Source organism: Malurus melanocephalus, unplaced genomic scaffold (genome assembly GCF_030028575.1).
Source record: "Malurus melanocephalus ecotype Western Australia unplaced genomic scaffold, MMel_1.1 scaffold_46, whole genome shotgun sequence".
NCBI lineage: Eukaryota > Metazoa > Chordata > Aves > Passeriformes > Maluridae > Malurus > Malurus melanocephalus.
In genome coordinates, this window is record NW_026623278.1 from 1,008,216 (window position 1) to 1,029,090 (window position 20,875).

The window sequence follows — 20,875 nt, forward strand, 5'->3', positions numbered from 1 at the left end:
TTTACGCTTTTTACATCTCCTCAGTTGACACACAACCAACATTCAGCCTCTAACACGATGTAGGTGAAGAGCATTTTGACAAAGGAAAGGAAAACCTGCTAGATTGCATGTGCACATGGATGCCTCAGTTTATAACAACTTTTGAAGTGACTGACATTTAGGAAGTGGTCAGAATTCCCTCAGTAACCCATGGGAAATGACCAACCACCTTCAGTCCTCTCATATTTGAAACTGTATTTTGAGACCACCACAGAGCCTGTAGATGATGACAACAAAGCAACATGCACACTTAACCATCTAACTGGACATGCACTGGTGCATGGTCATAGGAGAGATAACTTTTTGTTCAAATTGATTTGAAGTTTTTACACAATGATCCCCTTTTCTATTTTTGAAAGGTTTGTAAGTCATTGACAGACATACTTTTGCAGGCTGCTTAATGAAAAATCAAATTAATTAATACTTCTTTCCAGTCTAATAATTGTTGCTTTGCTTTAAGATATGTTAAACCTAATGCAGACCCTTCCATGACTGATGGTCATTAGATCTGGCYCTCAACAATCAAAGCATCTTGCAGCAAACCTTTCTGAAGTTACMGAGTAGTCCTGCAAGGTTGCTCGTTTTTTAGTAGGTGAAATCAGAAATCCTTGGCTCAGTTCCTCCRGAAATTAGCTCTCTTGGTATAACCTCTGACTTCTTAATAAAGAGACCAGCATGTTCAATATGCTATAAAATATACACTTTCTCTAYACCAACTGTATGCAGTATTGTCAAGTCTTCTGTTTAAAGTGGGGTGCCTTTGAAGTATCTTTATGTGAAATACCAYATACCATTTTTGGCATATTCACACAATTCCTGTATCTCCACATGGAATCTAAAAAAACTTCTATGTTCTAATTTTATATGTACATTTTTGGCATAAATTTACCAATTATTGATAYAATAGTTAACTGATTATATTTCAGCCTAAACCACTAGGAGCAGTACATTCACTAAAATGAATTTCGCAATTTACTGTGCATTCTGTCCATCCGTGGTTAGAGATTTATTGTCTCCATAGTTACTACCTTGACATTTTTATGAGATGCAGAATAAATAAAAGCCAAAGTTGTCGTACAAAAATTTGGTCTAAATACTTTTACATGTTACATCAGTCTGACTCAGTTCTGACAAAATACAGCTGTTCAGTCAGATAATGGGCAGACATGTACACCTGCTGAAATGCCAAGCATTATAAACTGACACGTACATAAACACTACCTTCTAGTTTAGGCAAATTAACACTGAAAATTATATATTTCAGTGTAAGACAGTTGCAAATGCACAAATATGCAAGTTACTTAATTTCATTCATAGAGACCATAATATAAATCACAGAATCACAGAATCATTTAGGTTCGAAAAGACCTGTAAGATCATTGAGTCCAGCCATAAAAACAYTGAGTCCAGCCACAAAAAGGTGTCCCTAAGTAACACATCAACACTTCTTTTAAATAACTCCAGGGATAGTAACTACACCACTTCCCCACATGCTTCACCTTTGAATGAAGAATTTTTTTCCTAATAGCCAATCTAAACCTGCCCTGGCACAGGTTGAGGCCATTATCCCTACTCTTATTGCTTGCTACTTGGGAGAAAATACATGGATTCTAAAATAAGTCTGGGAATGAGGAATTATTTTAACTACTACTCAAACTTGAAAAAAATAATGGTTTAAAATTTTCTGAAGTGATTGGGCATCCAAAAGCAAAGATGAATGCCTAAGATGCCTCACTGACAGTAACTGAGGTTTTCYGGAGGTACAACTAAACACTTCTTCGAGTGTTGGACTCCCAAAAACTAGACAGTCCTTAGTGCTCTCCTGCAAGTCAGCTTTTTCCTCAGGTATTGCAAGACYAGTTCATTCCCAAAGTGAAATATTGCTAATATGCCACAACTCTTCCCTAATAAATTCAGATCTAATACAATGTCTTAAAATGCCCAACACATTTATAACAGTATACAATATCTAAACAGCATTTTTTGKAGAAATCATGCAAAACAGGGAACACATTGCCTTCAAATAAGAGCTTCCAATTAACACAATGACAGAACTGTCTTACACAACACAGTTATGACTGACTCACAAACCCTTTTTTCTATTTTTGAGTTTAATGACTGAATGAAATACAGTACTGCACTATATTGGATGTACTTTTATAGTAGTCTCATACTGGAAGAGTGTATTTTTAGAGTAGATATTGGGAAGAAATTCCTTACTGTGAGGGTGGTGAGGCACTGGATTGGATTGCCCAGAGAAGTTGTGGAGTCTCCATTCCTGRAAGTGATCAAGGCCWTGTTGGATGGGGCTTTGACCAATCTCCTCTAGTGGAAGTTGTCCCTGCCCATGGAACTGGGGTTGGAACTGGATGAACTTTAAGGTCACCTCCAACTCAAACCATTTCATCAATATATGATGCTGTGATTTGTTAGCACAGAATAGTGAAATATGRACAATAAAATTGGCATTGTAATGCTTGTAGCACTGTATTTCAGTCTGGGGTTTGATAYGTTTTGCTCAGTCTTGCAGTTTTGTGATAAATACTCAATTGTAGCACCTACTAAAGGATTCAATGAAATAATTAGAAATATTTTMTTCAATGGCAGGCTTTTTGAAACATTCAGTGACGTTCAAATCACTTTTCTAAGTTTTCAGATTTGAAAAACATTGAATTGAARCATTTTGTGTTGTACCTTGATTATGATGACACCTAAAAAACCCAAATGTTTAAACATGTCCATATTCATGTCTAAAAATTCAGCAAATTACTCTTTGCAATCAACCACCAYGCTGCTGTTGCTGCAGCTATGCCTACCTATGGGACATATGCTCTGCCTATTTAAGYGAGCATCTTCAGCAGAGCKAGTGGAAACCTTGAATTACTTATATGAACAAGAGCAAAAACATCCATCTGACTTTATTTACATAAAAATGAAATATTTTGTCTAAAGTAGACATCCAGGCTTCTTTTTTTTTGTTTCACTGTTGTCTCATGGGACAGCTGGGGATGAAACTCTCTAGACTGGTTCATCTAAGTGCTTCACTGCTGAGGGAGCCAAAGTCACCGAATTTCTCTAACAAACTTAGACCTGACWACCTCTAGCCAAGATTTATCTGGTATTTTGCAGTGACAGAGAACTCCAGGAATCATCCTGCTGACCTAACTCTTTCAGAGTCAGGTGAGGATTTTGCTGAACACTGCTAGCAGTTTGCTAGCAAAATACCAGAGGACTATGGAAAGAAAATGGTATGATTTAACATTATTTACACTTGCCCGTAAAACAACACACTGAACTGACTCCTTATCCTTAAACCATTGGCACAAGCTAGTTAATCAAGTAACGTTGCACCAAGAACTCTCAATCTAAGTCAGAATCACAGATTCAAAAACCCCTGAAACACTTACTGCTATTTTATCCAATTTCAAGCCTACAGGTAATCAGAGTGAACATTCTTTCACCCATTTTTTTTTCAACAAAAAATGGGATTTTGTTCTACATCAGAACTTATTGCCATTTCAAAGGGGATTACTTTTATTCTAAATTTAACAAAAAATTGAAACGAATGTCAAAATTGCATTCCTATATTTTCCTCTCTCACAGGATGTAGGAGACTAAGTGCTGTCAGGTTGGTAAAAACTAAAACTTTTAGTTTTAATTCTTTTTCCAAATATCWTGCCTTTTTCAAAGCTAACTTCTTCACATTAGTTAATAGAAGAAATGTTACTTCTTCCACCACTCACTTTTCCAAAATTGACTATACTTTTAAAAGTCATTAAAAAGCAAAAGCTATCTGAGCAGATTTAGGAGGAAGTTCTTAAAAATCACACGAGGTTTCACTTAACTGTTCTGTGGTTAAAAAAACCCAACATATTTAAGAGCCTTAGAAAAACTCTTTCTGGAATATTTTTTCAAGACTATGACATCTAATGGTAAAAGTCAAAGTTTATCAGAGGGTAGCTTTGCCCTTTTTCAACCAAGTTGCCCATGAGACTAAAATAAGTTAACCACTGTCAAACAAGGATGAGATGCGTGGAAAGGAAAGTGCCCAATCAACAGAGTCTGAGGTATAGTACAAAGGAAYAATTCTAATAGTATCTGGAGTTCTTCATGTAACTGTTCTTGTGATAATTTTCTTAATGCTTCCCAGCTTGTTAATCAATTAGATATGCATCCCTGAATCCACAGATCGTCATTTTCCTGAAAACATTCATGACCTTTCCAGGCATAAAAGCCTGGAGGACTGAAAGCCCATGTGACTGCAAGGACAGCTGGACTTTTCAGCACTAAATTCAGCAAATAATGAAAGCTTCCTCTCTCAGAAACTGAAACTTAAAATCAGAACMTAGACACCTATCCYGAGTAACCTTAATGAGGYAGATTTCAGAAAATATCCCCCCTTSTGGAAATGAGTACCCACTGAAGTTGCTCAATCTCAATACAGATGAGTGGACAAGACACCATACACATTCAAAACACCTTGATCAACATGAGCACAGCTGCAAATTGTTAAAATACTTCTTCCAGCCAACTGGCACAACCAAGTGACAGCAGCAGGGAAAGATACAGAGCTTAGTTATTTGTTCCTGGGGCTGGCTATAGGGCAGAGGAGCTGGGATGAACAACACTGGGATCTAAATGAGGAGCTGTCTTTAAGCATAGCTGTGACTTTTCTCTGACACATCCAGACTTGTCTTTGGATGATGAAAACCATTTATGACTAGCCTTTTCTCTCCAAAACAGAACAYTTTGCTCTTTGATACTACTGTTTTKTATTATWGTTGTACTTAGAAGGAGGGGTTCTTTTGCTTAAAAACAGGAAAGGAACTCTTTGTGAACAAGAGTCTAAAATCTTGCTCTTGCATTGAGATAATAGCAGAAAAAATGGCACATCTGTGAGAAAGATACTGTAAGATACAATTTCAAACTGCATGCTGTAAAACATCATAGGAGATGGTGAAGATGAGAGGAAGAGGAAAGAAGTAAGAAAATGTAACTATTAAGTCAATTCAACCTGATTTGATTATTTCTAGCATCTAAAATTTCTCTGGGCTATAACTAAATAAATGCATACCACATCTCTCCAGCAGCTTTCTACTCGCTCTTTTTAATTAACAGGTCTCTACTACAGAGGCTGGAACAAGTCTAAACAAATTATTTAAAAAAACATTACTGTAACAGGCCAACTGACTATTTCAGGGAGAAAATTCCTCTTGCATAGCCTTTAGAGGTCACGAAACACCTAATGTATATATGGGATTTCTTGTTTATATCAGTCTTTAGGAATAAGGAAGAAATTTTTTTCTTTTTGCTCTTGGGCTAATGAAGAGAAAAAAATAATTTCTTTAAGAATATCTATAACTTTAAGTTCTCAAAGYAATACAGCACCATGCAGATAGAAGAACAACCTAGAAATCCCATCCAAAAAGCCAGTGATTTCACTATTTGACAGATTTCCCTCCCATTGAAAGATTCTGAGCAAAATCATAGAATTTAGGAAGAGAACATTCTCAMCAGTCCATTAGCAAGAGACAATGGGAGGAGAAAAACAACCTTAACATTCATGAGAAAAACTGCATGCCTAACGGAGGTATATACTTGTGTCAGAATGAAAACTGCACARTTACAGAACACTCAAATGGGCAAAGCATTTCCAATGCAGAAAGACAACTTCTCAAAGGCATATTTGTAACAAGAGGCAATGCAAGCAGCCTCAGAGTCCACAGACAACTGTCTGTCAGAAGTAGAAGCAGAATAACTGTAAGTAATCTCTTAAACATAATAGTACTAAGAATCATATTAATTAACAATAYGAACACTCATGAGACTGAGCCTTTTTTATTGCCTCAAAGCTAGAATTGGCCTGTTATGCAGCAAGAACAGTCATTGGGATTAAGATGGCAAATAACCGACAGAATCAGGCCCCAGGCATGCTTTTTCATCTTTACCATGCAGTTTTACACTAATTTAACTTAGTGTTTACATCTTCACTTTACAGTATGACACTGTAAATAACTGCACGGTTCCACGCACAGTCTGAACTGTCATATGCCATAAAATAATATTCTCTTTTTCTCATGCAACTAGATGCTCAAAATGAAGCATTTTGAACCTGAACAAAATAAAAAACTTGCATTTAATATGTCCATAGCAAAAGACATGTCCTGTGGGGATTATTATCTGACATGCTATTCAATATAACAATGGTACTGGTATTGCTGCTGAGCAGATCATCATTCTGGTTTGCTATATTTGAGGGTAGCCCCTTATTCAAAACAACACCATCGTATCCCTTCATGATTGTTTTGAACAAATGTCCAGAAAAAGTGTTTCTTCTTCATTATTAAAATGGCAAATGCATTTAAAACAATCAAGTAGTCAAATGCCTCTGTCCATGGTAGCATTTTAAGAAAAAGCCTATAATCAAGAGATGATGATATAGTAACTTAGAAATCAGAAAATAATTTRAACACCCAAAGGGATACATATAAAATTTCAGATTTAATCAAGACATTCATGTAAAATGCTACTTATTCTCTTAGGAAGTTGATGGGAGCTTCTCCAGAGACTTTGGATAGTCTTTGGCTCACGTTCCTACCTGCAGACAGGGACAGAGGACAGATATCCCTTCACGCCCAAGAGGGATAAGTTCCCATAAGTTCCAGTGCCTTGTAACTTCCATTCATGGGCAAAAAAATCTGTGTTTTAGAGGGTAATTTGTTTGTTTAAAAAAAAAATAAAGCCCATCATAAACTGTCATGAAATATTATAAAATCAGGAAATATTTCTGAACTAAAAAGATTGCCTATTTGGATGATATTCCTGGTAATCTTTTCCCCTCCCAAGAATAAATTTGATCCCTCAACCTTTATTCATATGAAAACAACATTTGCAAATGTGCACTGAAGTCAAGCCAACCAACTCTTATGGGTCAGACTGTAGCCCCATGTTCATATTGCAAAACAGTTGCACAAGTCTTTCAGATGACAAAAAATGAGCCAGTTTACATAACTKCTCATCAGTGTGAATAATGACAGTAATAAGGCCATAAATTGKAACAGTGAGGAGACTTGCTAGCATTGGCTATTTTTATAAATATTTTCAATTGGAAGTACAGCAAAATTAAGTATTTGACTTCATGAAAGCTGAACTTGATGTCRCTGAATTATTGTCAGACAGAGTGAGTAGATGCAATTTAATGCTTCTTAGTAAATGGTAGAAAATATTTATTTTCTATTTGTGCTTTTTTTGTGTGTGTTTTTTGGAGAGCTAAACAAGTTTCCACGTATACCACCAGTCAATCTTTGGCACTTCTCTCTGTACAGATRTCCTTTATTCTACCTATCTTTCTTCTTCTGACCTTCCATTGTTCAGAAATAGTGTTATCTCAATGTTTCAAACAATAAAACTATGCAGTGGATTAGAATCCCAAATACACACAAAATTTAGTTTCTATCTTTGCTCTTTGTGTTATCAAATAGTAGYCTTACCCTACAAATTAACCTGATATTTTGTTCTTAAAACTGTCAGCTACCATCTTAAACAACATATGGTACTCATAAATATTCTGCAAAAACTGCAGGAAAGAGAAAGACAGAGAGAAAGAGAAAGCCAGTAAAATTTCAATCATCTCAAATAATTTTTAATGTAATCAATGGGTTTGCAGATGATTCATTAAATAAAAAATGGTATGTTTAATCACTAAATGAYATCTATTTGTAACAATGAGGTGATTTTGTTGTCATATAAAGGCCAGAGAGAGAGCTGAGACACATTAAACACAAGGTGTGTAGCTATCTAAATTCTTCTGACTTTCCTCTGTTTTGGGAATACAAACATTTTCTAGAAATATTGAAGCTGCCAACTGGTGAGAAGACTTTATTTATCCATTTTTGTGCTACCGAGTAATATGAAAATATCAATGTCTGAAAACCCTGTCAGTTGTATACCACAATAATTTTCATGAGTTTTGGTTCAGTTATAACTACTAAACCATTGGAATGCTCAAATTGTAAGTTTGATGTCTGTCTTTTACAGCCATTAAATATGTTTTGCACACCTATATATCAACTAAAATATTTCAAAGGAGTAACTTTCACTAATAAGTAACAGGCTAAGGTGCACAAGAAAACACCCAAAGCCAACGTTACTCCACTGGGAATTTTCTTGAGTATTGCCTTTCTCTAGCAGGATCAGTTTTACAGAGCTCACTGGAATCCAGTTAGCAGAGGCATTTTAGAGAAAAATCCATCTTAATGCAAGAATTTTCCAGGCAAAAGTGTAGCTTAAAGTAAGAAATAAGTCACTRTATAGTTCTTAGTTCAGCTTCCCTCCTTCTGCCTTGCTTTGTTCTTTCCTATAGATCCACATTTGTTCATTTTGTGAACTCTAGTGTCTTATAGCACTTTTAAATTGAGAGGAATAAATTCAGGAAGAATGAAGGAGGGAAAAAGAAACTTCTGACCTGGTTTTACCAAAAAAAAAAATTAAACAAACAAAAAAATAAAGACGCTAAGATGAAAACAAAATAGTGCCATGGATTTACATATGGGGTTTTGATGGAAACTAGGGCTGGGTTTTAAATCAAAACTCACCATCTCAAAACCACTTCTTTTCATCCGCCTGCAGGACTTGAGGTAAGTACGTATGCGTTTTCTGGCACGCTCTTGATACTCAGGGAATTGTCGCCTGCATGAGTCAATGATAGCCTGGATCTTTTCTTTGGGCTGCTTAGAGATTGGGACCATTCGGTCCAAGTTTTCATCTACAAACAGCCTGACAAACATCTGTTGGCAAGAGGGAGACAGAGGAGATGGGTTTGGAGGGCAGCTCTCTTCTCTTCCTAGCTTCCTGGCTTGATTACTGATAGGAAGACATTTTTTTTCTATCCACTGAAGAGCTTTGTAATGGGAAGCCAGAAATATTAAGCAAACAGTTCTTAAAAAGGTTATTTGAGGTGGGGTGGGGGAGGGACTGATTAAAAAAAAAAATAGAAAAGAATAGTCTATAGGGTACAGAACTCGTGAGATAAACCAGAACAGATTGTGAAAATAGGCACTACTTAAGTTTCATTATTAACAATAAGCTGTGATTGCTAATCATTTTATTGAACTGACTCACATATTTTTTTTTGTTTGAACAATTTGTGTTTTCATGCATAATTATATACATTGGGAAAGCAATAGAGAAAAAAAAAATAGAGAACAGCTGACCACCAGAATGGTCTCCTGACAAAACTAGCTACAGCCTCTTTGCATTCAAAAGGTGAACATGCACATCCACACGCACGGTCACACATGCACATGTACAGAACAAAGCTTTGTTGTCCTCACTGGTAAAGATGGTACCCTGCTTCAAAATTCTAAATAAAACACAGTAAATCTGTCGTCTGCTGGCAAGAGTTTAATGTGCATTAAAATAATAATTGAAATAAATCCTGCAAATAATTGCACCTTAAATATTGTCAGACTTACCCAAAAACAACAGTGCAAAAGGAATAGAAGAAGTAAACAAGGTGAGTGCAAGAGGGCTTACGTTAAAAGCTTTCAGTCGCTCAGCTTCTACCCCATCTGATTCATTAACCTTCTCAGGATCTTCTTGCTCATCATGGTCATCCTCATCCTCATCTCCTCGATTTAGGGACAGATCTTCAGCACCTCTGCCTACACTCTCATTCTTGCCAGAGTCATAGCTTGAATAGCTATGTGCAGGGGACTGAAAATAGAGAAAAGGAATATGCTTGTAAAAATTCTCAGGAAAAATAAGGTCCTACTTATCAAAAGTGCTTGATAAATATTTCGAGRATTCCATGAATTCTTTTTATACTTTGTTCAACATAAAGTGCTCCTAATCCTTCCAAGAGCAAACAATGCATACTTATATAAATTTCAATGCTTTAAAAAAATGTGACCAACTGCAAATTTAGTAAATCTGTTAACAAATTAATTACCTATAGTAATTACAGTTCACATGAAATGTTTGCCATACAGCCTTGTTTAAGTACTACCTACAAAATTTTCTTACAAATACTAACTTCTTTGTATTAATCAAGATGTGAATAAGGGATAGTTGATTTGAACAAAACTCTAAAGAATTAAAATTTAAACATTTCAAGGCAAAGAGGATTCAAGTAGGCAACACTGACATTCATCCAATGAATATTAAATACTATCAAGAGATTCAAGAATTTATTCAAAATGAGGAGATGATTATGATCTAGTTTCACTTGCAAAACCCCAGAATGAATTAGAGATGTGTAGGTTTACATTTCGCATTCTCTCTGAGAATCGTGTAGTAAAACCATTTTCTCTTTGAAAATCAGCATCCAGAACTTTCYCCTGAGCAGAAATGCATTTTGTTGGATAAAACAGATGACCATCTCAATAAAGTGTATCCACTTGTAGCACCAGAGTTTGCAATTACTGAAAGCTAATACAGTGCATTTTCCTTGCAATATCAAGTCCTCAGTTCCTATTTCCACTGCATATGCTTSAAACTGCACTCCATAAAAAGGCATCAGTAATAAAAAGCTTTCTACAACTTAACACTCTACAATCAAAAACTTAAAGGTCAAAGCTTTTCCCCAGCCACACAAAAGCATGAGGGAATATCTCTACCAGAGYCATCAGATTCACATTTAAGTAATGCAGAGTAAAATCTTCTGTATTTTAACACTGTAATATTTTGCTATTTTTTTCTCTTGCTTCAAAGCATTCTGTAGTCTGAATCAGGTGCTACATGACAACTTCACACACTTTTTTTTAGATACTTTCTGCCTTAGTGTCACCAAAAGTCAGGAGCATAAATTGTCAACCAAAAATATATTTCAAAACTTAAAATGGCACGCCTCAAACCACATTCTGACCTCCCTAAAATTGTCTTTATTTCAGGGTGTTTTGCCAACCACAGAATGAATCTGGACAGTGAGGTAGAACAGAAAGACCACCAAAACCATTCATCTGTAAGGTATATTTTTTGCTTTTTATTCTTACTTCAGCTTCTTTTTTTTTTTCATTTCCCTATTTTCATTTCCATCTTACATTCGTCCTCTGTACACCATCAGTCTTTGAGTTGCCTGCCTTGTCATTACAGTAATCATATTCCAAGCTTTCCTTTTTCATATATCTTCCCCAGGCTATGTTCTCCYAGTACCAATCCCCTGGAGTTCCACTTTTTAATCCCTAATGTGCCTAATATCAGAASCTGAAGTCTCTCTCATCCACTTTGCTGAGTCTCTTCACTCTCTAGACCCCTCTCCATCCCCAGATGTAGGAAGAATGAGAAAACATCAGAAGAAAACAGCTGGACCCTGGATAAAAATATCTTCAACAACTAGCAAGCTCAGCTTCGCCTCCTATGGGGCAAGAAATTTGCCAGGTAGACGTGAAATGGCATGGGCAGGTAAGTCAGATGGGAAGATGGCAGCTGTGAGATGGCATGGGAAGATAAGGCTTGTGTCGGTAAAGGGAAGACTCAGACCACTCAATATGAGTTATAAGCGAACTTCGATTTATTGTAAACAATGTCTAAATTTTATAACATACATAATTAGCTCATACATATTCTGTAATACATGTATTTCATAGGTCCACGTCTTACACATCAACTCCACCTCTAATGATTCACTTGCCAAATTTCCCTTATCTACTTCTACTTTTTCCCAAGGCTAACTAGCACAAATACCTCGTAGGGAGTTTCCAGCGGCTTAAAAACATGATGTSCTTGCATTGCCTTCCCATCGCCTCAGAAGGATGGTTCACACAATTTCAGCAATTATTCTATCTGAGCGCGACACCTGCATTCCTTCATCTCACCAAGCTGTAAAATGTCTACGTGACCCTTCTCAGCTCAGCTAGCCTTCCACAGGCTTGCGAGAGCAGCARAAACAAAATTCCAGTTATTGATACACTGATACTTTGCCCAGTGAAGATGATGAGTATCCACATTGCTGCCCAGTCAGATAACTTTRGGTTCCATCCTAAAGGAGGTGTTGGCTCTATCTTATCAGAGTGTCTAACATATGTAAGCAACAGCGTTTAACCTGGCCAGTGGCTACCAGAAGGCCAACAGCTGCAGTCTGGTACCTGTTACAAAGGAGAAAGAGTGATTTCCCCTAATCCTGAATAGATTCTCAGAAGACACATTTTAAAAAAAACAAAGTTACAACTAATTAATTGCTACTATTGTATAGTGCAGTGCGGTAGAAGGTCTGACCTATGCTGCAAGACTTGTTCTTCTGTACTTCTTTGTTTCACCTGTCACCACGACTCTATAGCACGCATAAGGCTTTGAGATAATCAAAAAGCCATTTCATGTGCTAAGCACCACATAAAGCATAGAAGCTGCTGCCCTAAAGAAACCTACTGACTGAAATCCTTGTAGTGCAGACAGTTGATCTCGCATGAGTCATTTCATCAGACTAAATCCAATTAGACTACTCATGTGCACAAAGTTAAACAGATGCAAAACTGATTTCAGTATGTACRTATGTTCCGGCTGGATGCCAAGATCATAAATTATGCACCAGGACTGAGATTTCCTTTTGTGAAGGAAACAAATTCAGGCCAAAATGGCTTTACTATGTATCCCAAAAATGCAACCGTCTGGATTTTTTTGTTGTTGTTGTTGTTGTTGTTTTTGTTTTGTTTTGTTTGTTTTTAAAGAAAGCATTACATAGAGCACCTTGTCCAATATCATCTCTAAAGGTTTTATTTAAACAACAACTTTAGTATCTCAAATGAAATGTGGGGAATAACAGTCTGAGAAAGTCGCACAACAGGTATCTATATTTATTCACTGTGAATTTGAAGACTGTGTACAGTACCAGGAAAAAGAGACATTTTTCCCCTAGGTATTTTCTCAGCAAACAAGTTTGAGGGGAAGAGGGAAGAGTTTGCAAAAGAACAAAATTTCTACCTTTCTGTATTTCTACACAGATGAATATTGATTCAGAAACAGAAGAGATGTTTCTCRCTTGTGTTGACTCTGCAGTTGTGCAAAAGTCAAGAAGGATTTCCTTTTGCTACTGTATTAAGCAGTTGCAGTGCTAAACAAAGAGTAGGACAGCAGAGGACAACTTGGACTTTGTACATGCTTCCCAATTTTAGGTCTTGCACTGTCCTTACAAAAGACTGCTCCCACCTTTGAAAGACAACAACATGCTCATTCAGATTCCTGAGCAGCCCTTSACACAGACATTTTATGGTCCTGCAGTGAACTAGACTGAAGAGGTGATCCTGGTTAAAATGTTTTGGTTTTGCTCATTTGTAGATTTGGGGTTTTTTTTATAATATTTGCCAGTCTACTTAAAACCAGAATTAGTTCTTGGCTCAGGTTCACCATCTGATAGCACAARCCTTTGTGCTGACAGGAAAGTTTGAGCATGGAAGAGAGAGAGGGAGCATACATATCTCTGTTGACAGCAATGGAAGACTGAAGCAATGGTGAAGTGGAAGCACTAGGATATACAAGATGCTTCACAGGTGAATCYTTTGTGCTTAACAAATCAGGGTTGGAGAATAAAGTGACAGCAATGAGAAATAATTTAACGAGAACAAATGAGGGCAAGGCTAAGGACAAAATTATTTCCTTCCCCAAACATTTAGATGATTATCAAGTTGTCTTAAAAATACTTAGATGTTGACAGTTAAATTCTGACCACTTTGTCCTTGCCCTTTTTTGAAGGTTCTAAGCTCATTACTTTAATYTCTTCCTTGAAATAATAACTACCAGGCACTTCTGCTTTATTAAAATGAAAGTAAAGGCTCATGCCTAACATCCTGTTTTAGGAGGTTGTGACATGAAATACCAACCTCTTTCTAAAACATTGCAGGCCAGCAACAACATTCACCTGATGCAGGGTGTCAAATCATACAACAGAAGACCTGGGAGGACATCACAGTGTCATCTACTTTACCTTGCTGCCACAGAACAAGGTCAGATGGTCAATCCTGACTACTGTTTGTCTGGTTGTTATCTTAAGACTTCCAGTGACAGATGCCATGCATCCCCCAGACAACCTGCAAAAGTGTTTTACTGTCTCCAGAATTATTAAAACATTCTTAACACCAAACTCTGACTTTCACAAACAGTACTAAACCTATTTCTTCTTCACRCATCTACCACAGATTGCAAGGGAGGAAAGGTGTGGCATTGGAGAAAAGAGCATTCTCTTCCCTCTTTATGACACTCTTTCCAACATCTGTTATCATGTCCCCTTCCCTCAATCTTCCGAATAAATTCATTTATGCTGTGAAACTCCTGTTTTCCTGATTCCTAATCATTCTTATTGGTCTTCTCTGGATGTTTTCCATTTGGTTTGRAACCTTCTCAAAAAGCAAGTGCCAAAATGTATTCCATTTGCAACCTTTCTATGAAAAATAAATTTCTTTCTTGTTTGATTAATTCCAGCATGCTTACAGCAGAAAAACCCTACCCCTTTCTTTGCAGAATATCCCGAAGATGCAAAAGACAGCAGTGCAAAAACCCTACAGCTGCCAACAGAAGTGATGCTGTTGTTTTATGAGAACTAAAGCAGAAGAAATCCATAAAATTTAAAAATATGRAGTCTGTCATAGTGCTCCAGTGCCTGCTGGGCTTTGACACTGGTGTRTGGCCATCAGACAAGGTTTGGAGGATGACACCACATGAACTCATCGCAGGAGGCTCATCCCAGCAGAGACTCTTGGTTACCCTGGTGAGTGTACAAAGACGGCACTGAATTACCCAACCAAAAGTTGTTCAGGGATACAAAGCTAATTATTGGAGGGTGATTATTTGTAATGACCAAAAACTGGAAAAATCATGTCCTTGTGACTTTTTAAAAATGCCGACATGGAACAGAAGACCCCACCTTTTCAGGGAAAGAYGCCTCTGMAGGAAGTGYAGCAATTATCTTTCTTTTWAAAAAGCTTCATTTTTCACATTTMCATTTTACATTTACATTTAGTTWGAGAGTTTTACATCCAGATGAATAGTTTGTAATTCTTTTGGTTGTCACATTGGACACTCATAAACCACAGAACTCCTGTGAGGAAAAGAGATTTGCACACTTGAAGATTTGGCAAGACAGCAGCAAAGGTTTCCATGCTGGATGGAAAGGAAAGGAGTCAGGAGGCTGGCAGAAATGAAAAACACTGCTGGTTATACATTATTCTCTTCTAGAAATCTTCCTCCACATCTGTAAAAGTTACTACATTTTTAAATGAATAAATAAAACCATATTCCAAAGATGACAGAATTCTGCTTGTTCCCAGTTGTACATCCAGCCCTTTCTTCTTTTTCCTACATTTCAGTATTTCCCTCTCTGCCACTGAATACACAAAAGTCTACACTTTCAGCAAGTACTCTTGCAAATTGTGTGTGCTTTTCTGTATATTTTCCCATGCACTATTGTGTTAACAATTTTTATAGCAACAATTCCTATGACACAGAAAGGGATTAGAATATTCTGATGGCAACAGGTTTGATTGCTTTGAAGATCCTTTTTTCCAAAATTTTCAATCAAATTAGAACTTTAATGTTTTTCACATTTACATTTTTAACTGCCTCTACATATGACAAAGTTTTTTTCAAAATGTGTAAAAATTAGTTTTTGGCAAGCTGATATGAGTGAGAAGCATGCCTTTTATTTGTCATATAAACAAAATTAAAAGGTTAAGCCTGAAAGGTTAAGGGAATGTTCATGTCTCATATCTTTCCCTTAGTAATACAGTTGCAATTAATATTGCATTGTTAGAATTCCACTTCTTTCGTGTACAAACTGTGAGTTCTCCCCATAACAGGGAATTTGCATACAGGAAGTGGTGGTGTTTGGGTTTGGGAATTTTTTTTCATTGAATACGTAATATATGTAATATAAATAACATTAAAAAATGTAAAATACTTTTGGCACATACATGCCCTTTTGGAATTGAAAGACCTGAAACCATGAATAAAAACATTCTTATATTTTTTCTCCTCAATTCAAACAGAATGCAGGAGGCATAACTGAAACATTTAGGTTCAGCTGTTATTCTAAGCAATTCTCTATCAGGTTTTATAGATGGAAGTCCAACTCTCTATTAATTTGCATTAATAAGCCATTTTTTCCCCACAACCTCTCTTAAGTCTTATGCTTTTCCATCTTGTAGACTTTACTGTTATTGTCCTTTTTCATTGCCCCTTTAAACCTTCATATTGTCACATGTGGAACTTCACTGTCCATCTTGTCTCATTACAGAAAAGGCTGCAGATTCTCAAATACAATTCCAGCATCTCATCATTTATTTTGAGATCCAATTAACCTCATTTTTATAAACTCATCACATATTTGTTCATCTTACCCATATCTTTGCATCTGACTATGACCAGTTTGCTCCCCTTGTTACACCCTAATTGGCCTTTCATGCTCCTTTATAAAATTTCACCCTTGATAATGGGAAGGCATCATTGTGTGCAATTCTGCTATCTGGAGCATGAGGACAACAGCATTTTTCCTGCAAGAATGGAGCATTGAAAGCTGCAGTTTCATAGGTTTGACTCTATAAAAGTGTTATCTAACATGTTAAGTGTTATGTTAAGTAGATTGTATAAGACGTCTTTACACAAAACTTGTATTACACTGAAATATTAAAAGATCATTTTTGTTTGCTCTGTGTTAACAATGTGACTTCCAGAAACAAGCTGTTCAGTTATTTACAATAGGAAGTAAGAAATAAAAAGATTTTGCTCCTAAATTATCTTTGACATGGTCTTCTCTCAAGAGTAATTTTTTTTACACTAGACCCTGAGAGAATAGTGGCTGTTTTTTTATGCTCATTCTTTCTCAGTAATTTTCCAGTCTATGCCATGTTATATTTGCTTATAATGTTTCTTTCAACAGAAGGACATTTATTAGCAATAAAGAAACTATAAATTACCCAGACACTTTAATTCCAGTGGGTTTTATCTGGATAAATAAAAGTTTGGATAATTGAAAGATAAGAAATAATTGAAAGACCCCTTGAAACACACATCTTCCTGTGCTATTTTCTCCTTCTAGATAAAATAGAGTCTACCCTAAGTCTATCCCCACTAGTATTGACCAACATCAAAATACATCACTTAGTTGTAATTGAAATTAAAAATTAAGTTGAGATTAAAAACAGAGAGCACACAGAGACTTCTCAGTCAAGTAGAAGACTAAAGAATATTTATAGGTAATAGTTTAAAGAGCTTCTTTTTAATTTTTCCACAACCAAGCTCTTATTACCTGATTCAGCATCTTCAGGAAAGCTCCTGCTCCTTCCCCAGCCATTCTAGAGGAGGAAAATTCTTCGGAAAATCAGAACAAGTATGTCCAAATCACTCTGGTACACCAGTGTTGAGAGTACCAGAGCAGAGCTGATTTAACAGAGCAGGAGACCTGCCTACTTCTCACAGCTTTTATTTTACAAAGTTGTTTTATTAATGAACTTCTAGAACTCCTGCCACTGATGTAGGAAGACAGATTTTTAAAACAAATACTAAAAGAACTTAGTTATATAACCACCAATAACTAGTCATATTGCAAAATGTGGCTGCTGTGTCTTTGGAAAAAATACAATGTCCTTTGTGGGAGTTGAAAAGTCAAACTGAAATGGTGACAGACTCAAATAAAAGATTAAATTATTTTTGGCAGCATACACTGCTATTTTGAAGCTCTAAAAGAATCTGACAGTTTCTGAGAATTTGAGAAACACAGGTTGCCACATAGGAAAGCTCCATCACAAATTTCTGGATTTCTGCAAACCATGTGCCAACAGAGTATTTAAACATTTTCTATAGTACACCCAAAATCAAACTAGAAGATCTGAATTAATTTATACTCTTAAGATCTTGCACTCCAAGATAAGTAAAAAAACCCCAGTCTTACTTTACTATCCAAATTAAGAAAACTTCATCAATGTTTTTCTAAGGACAATAATAGCAAACTTCTATTGGAAAACTATAATTTCCATTTTTTAGTGAAATTTTGATTTTTTGCCAAGAATCTTTACAGTTTCCATCCAGATTCCACAGCTTAACTTACTGGTACTTAATTTCTTACAGGTATCTGTATGCAGGGAAATAATGCAGTCATAAATACTGAAGAGCAGGGTTTCTTGTCAACACGGCATCATTGGATGCTCTATTTTAATCCTGAGCATATTGCTGCTGGAAAACCTAAGAAGAAGAATCCCTTTCCTCACTTCACCAGTGAGGAATACAAACCAGGGCATACAGAGCACATGCAATTCACCAGTTCAGTCATAGACTACTTGCCCAAAATATATATAATTAACTAGAAAATGGCCATAGTCTTATTTTTTCCTTCTTTGCTCTTCTTTATGTTCATGTCCTTTGGTTCAGTTGAAGCAATTTTTTCCATGCTGTTTTCTCCCAAATCTTTTCATTCTTTAGCTTTGAACTCATTATGCCTTTAGGGGATTTTTGGTTCAATCTCTTTTTTGTTTATGTTTCTCATACTATTCCCTTAATTTCTTCCTCCCTAAATTTCTCTCAGCTTCCTCTTGCCATATATTTAAGCTATGAAGTGTTCAATAACCTGTTTTCTTCTTCAAGCACAAAAGTATATAGATCTGTTGGAGTGAGTCCAGAGGAGGTACGACAAGTTAATTAGAGGGATGGAACACCTCTCATATGACAAAAGACTGAATTAGGATTATTCAGCCTGAACAAGAGAAAGCTTCAGGGTGACTTGTGGCCTTCCAGTACCTGAAAAGAGCCTACAAGAAAGACTGAGACTTTTTACAAGAGTATATAGCGACAGGACAAGAGGAAAGGCTTCAATCTGAAAGAGAGTAGGATTAGATTAGGTATTAGAAAAAATTTCCATGAGGGTGGTGAGGCACTGGAAAATGCTGCCCAGAGAAGCTGGGGATGCCCATCCCTGGAAGTGTTCAAGGCCAGGCTGGATGGAGTTCTGAGTAAGCTGGTCTGGTGAAAGGTGCCCGTGCCCACTGCAGAGGGTTGATACTAGATGACTTTTAAGGTTCCTCCAACCCAAATCATTCCATGGTTCTATAAAACATAACTCCCAAAGCAAGAATCTACACTTGCAAACTATATGTTTATTATAAACAACATCCCTTGAATCTATGACTACAGCTGAAGTCTTGCTGAGAGCTATGACCACAGAGAATGTAGACTTTGTACCTGCCCCTTTAATTCACTGCCTTTTTCTTTCTCACACTCTTTACCATGACAGTTTTCTRTTCCTTTAAAGCAACAAAATGTTCCCAAGGAGCAAACACATTCACAAATGAAAGAGTTTGAGTTATATCAGGAATCCAGCACTGATTTCTGGGTTTTGACACTCACCTTGTTCTCCATCCTTATGTATCCTGGAAAAGCTAGAGATGGAAAGCACACAAGTTGCTTCTAGATTATGCAAAGTTTGAAAAAAAACTTCCAAAGACCAATAGCAGAGGTAGATGAAGAAATAATAATAATACACCATCACTGCAGGATTTGTGTGCCATAAGAACAGCAGACATGAAGACAAACACTTGTTTCCATGAGGTAATGAGAAAGAAAGCAACGAAGATGAAAGATGCCTCTGTTCTATTCTTGTCAAGACTCTGGCAAAAGAGTGCTATTTGATATCCAGGGACTCAGCAGCTCTCTATAATGTCTGCCTGAGACCACATAGCAGCTGGACTTTTTAAACACATAGGTATATGCTGAGCTGTGCACTGGCACTTTCTAATACAGAAGGATGAGCAGCATTTTGTATCCTAACTCATATGAGAAGGAAGAACATAGTGCACACAACGAAAGCTGGAAATAACAAGGAACTAAAAGTGATGATTGGGATGAGTGAGGAAAATGGTTTAACAATGCACCTTTCTTGGTGTGCTCTTTCTGAATTCATCATAAGGTCTTCCCTGTGCTGATTTCCTCTTCCTAGTTCATTCCTACACAATAGCATTTCAGAACTTCTCACACCTTTCTCCTCTCCAGTCTGAGCACACCATAAGTGCAAATAATTGGGAAGGAGATTAAAATCAATTGATGGAGGCAGTGGAGTAGGGAAATCCAACTCATCTGTCTCCATCATTTAAGAGAAATTTAGCCTCTCCTCCTACTTTTTGTGTTGCTCAGCCATGACAATCCTATGCCAGAATAGGTGAGAGGACACAGACCTGTCACTCTTTCTCTTCAGACCAATCATTTACATCTTCAAAAGTAGAGATTAAAGGAAAAAAAAAACAAAAAAACCAAAAAAAACCAGTAAATGTAACACACTGAGAGACAGACTCACGCAAAAAAAGCAAAGCCAATTGATTAATGACAGGAATGTAACCCAAAATAATCTGTACAGTACTGAAGAGCCTTTTACACTGATCATGGTGATATTTCTAGGGGAAAGCTAGGAACACAACGGGGCCACAACACACCTTTTTTGCATATGCAAGAGAGGCACATATCTCTGACAGAGAAGGATAAGGTACAAATTGAGAATGCTTGTTCTTGCTTTTCCTTTGTGCTTTTGACCTTTTGCCTCTATCTGCTTATAGGAGCAATCTTTAGCAAGCTTTAAAAAACTCTCCGGAGGTAAATCAGCTGGATTGTCTCAGTGAGTATCCCTGGGAGACAAAGGTTAATGCACTTAATTATTGCTTAAGAACCAGGTGGGAAGATTTAGAACTTGAGACCAATCCAGAGGGGACAGATGAAGGCTGGGCTTCTGAACCAGGGGGGAGGACTCTTTCTAGTCTGCAATAGTCTGAGTAAAAGAGGAGCAGCTGAGATGTCTGTAGCTGAAGCTGATAGAATAGATTMCTGATTAGTTCCCTACTTACCCACCACAAATAAATCTTAGAGAAATGCATCT

At 36.7% G+C, this 20,875-nt stretch overlaps 1 protein-coding gene across 2 annotated transcripts in view; it reads right to left on the reverse strand.

Annotated features, from left to right (window-relative positions):
• NOL4 (nucleolar protein 4) overlaps nt 1-20,875 on the reverse strand; it is a 189,167-nt gene that overhangs the window by 38,686 nt on the left and 129,606 nt on the right. The window contains exons 7-8 of one of the 2 annotated variants that reach the window (XM_057364997.1): nt 9,574-9,753; nt 8,634-8,825 (exon numbers count right to left, since the gene is read on the reverse strand). In XM_057364997.1, coding sequence (XP_057220980.1) covers nt 8,634-8,825; nt 9,574-9,753 — 372 coding nt within the window. The remainder of the gene's footprint in view (nt 1-8,633; nt 8,826-9,573; nt 9,754-20,875) is intronic. The other variant, XM_057364998.1, reaches the window with a different exon arrangement.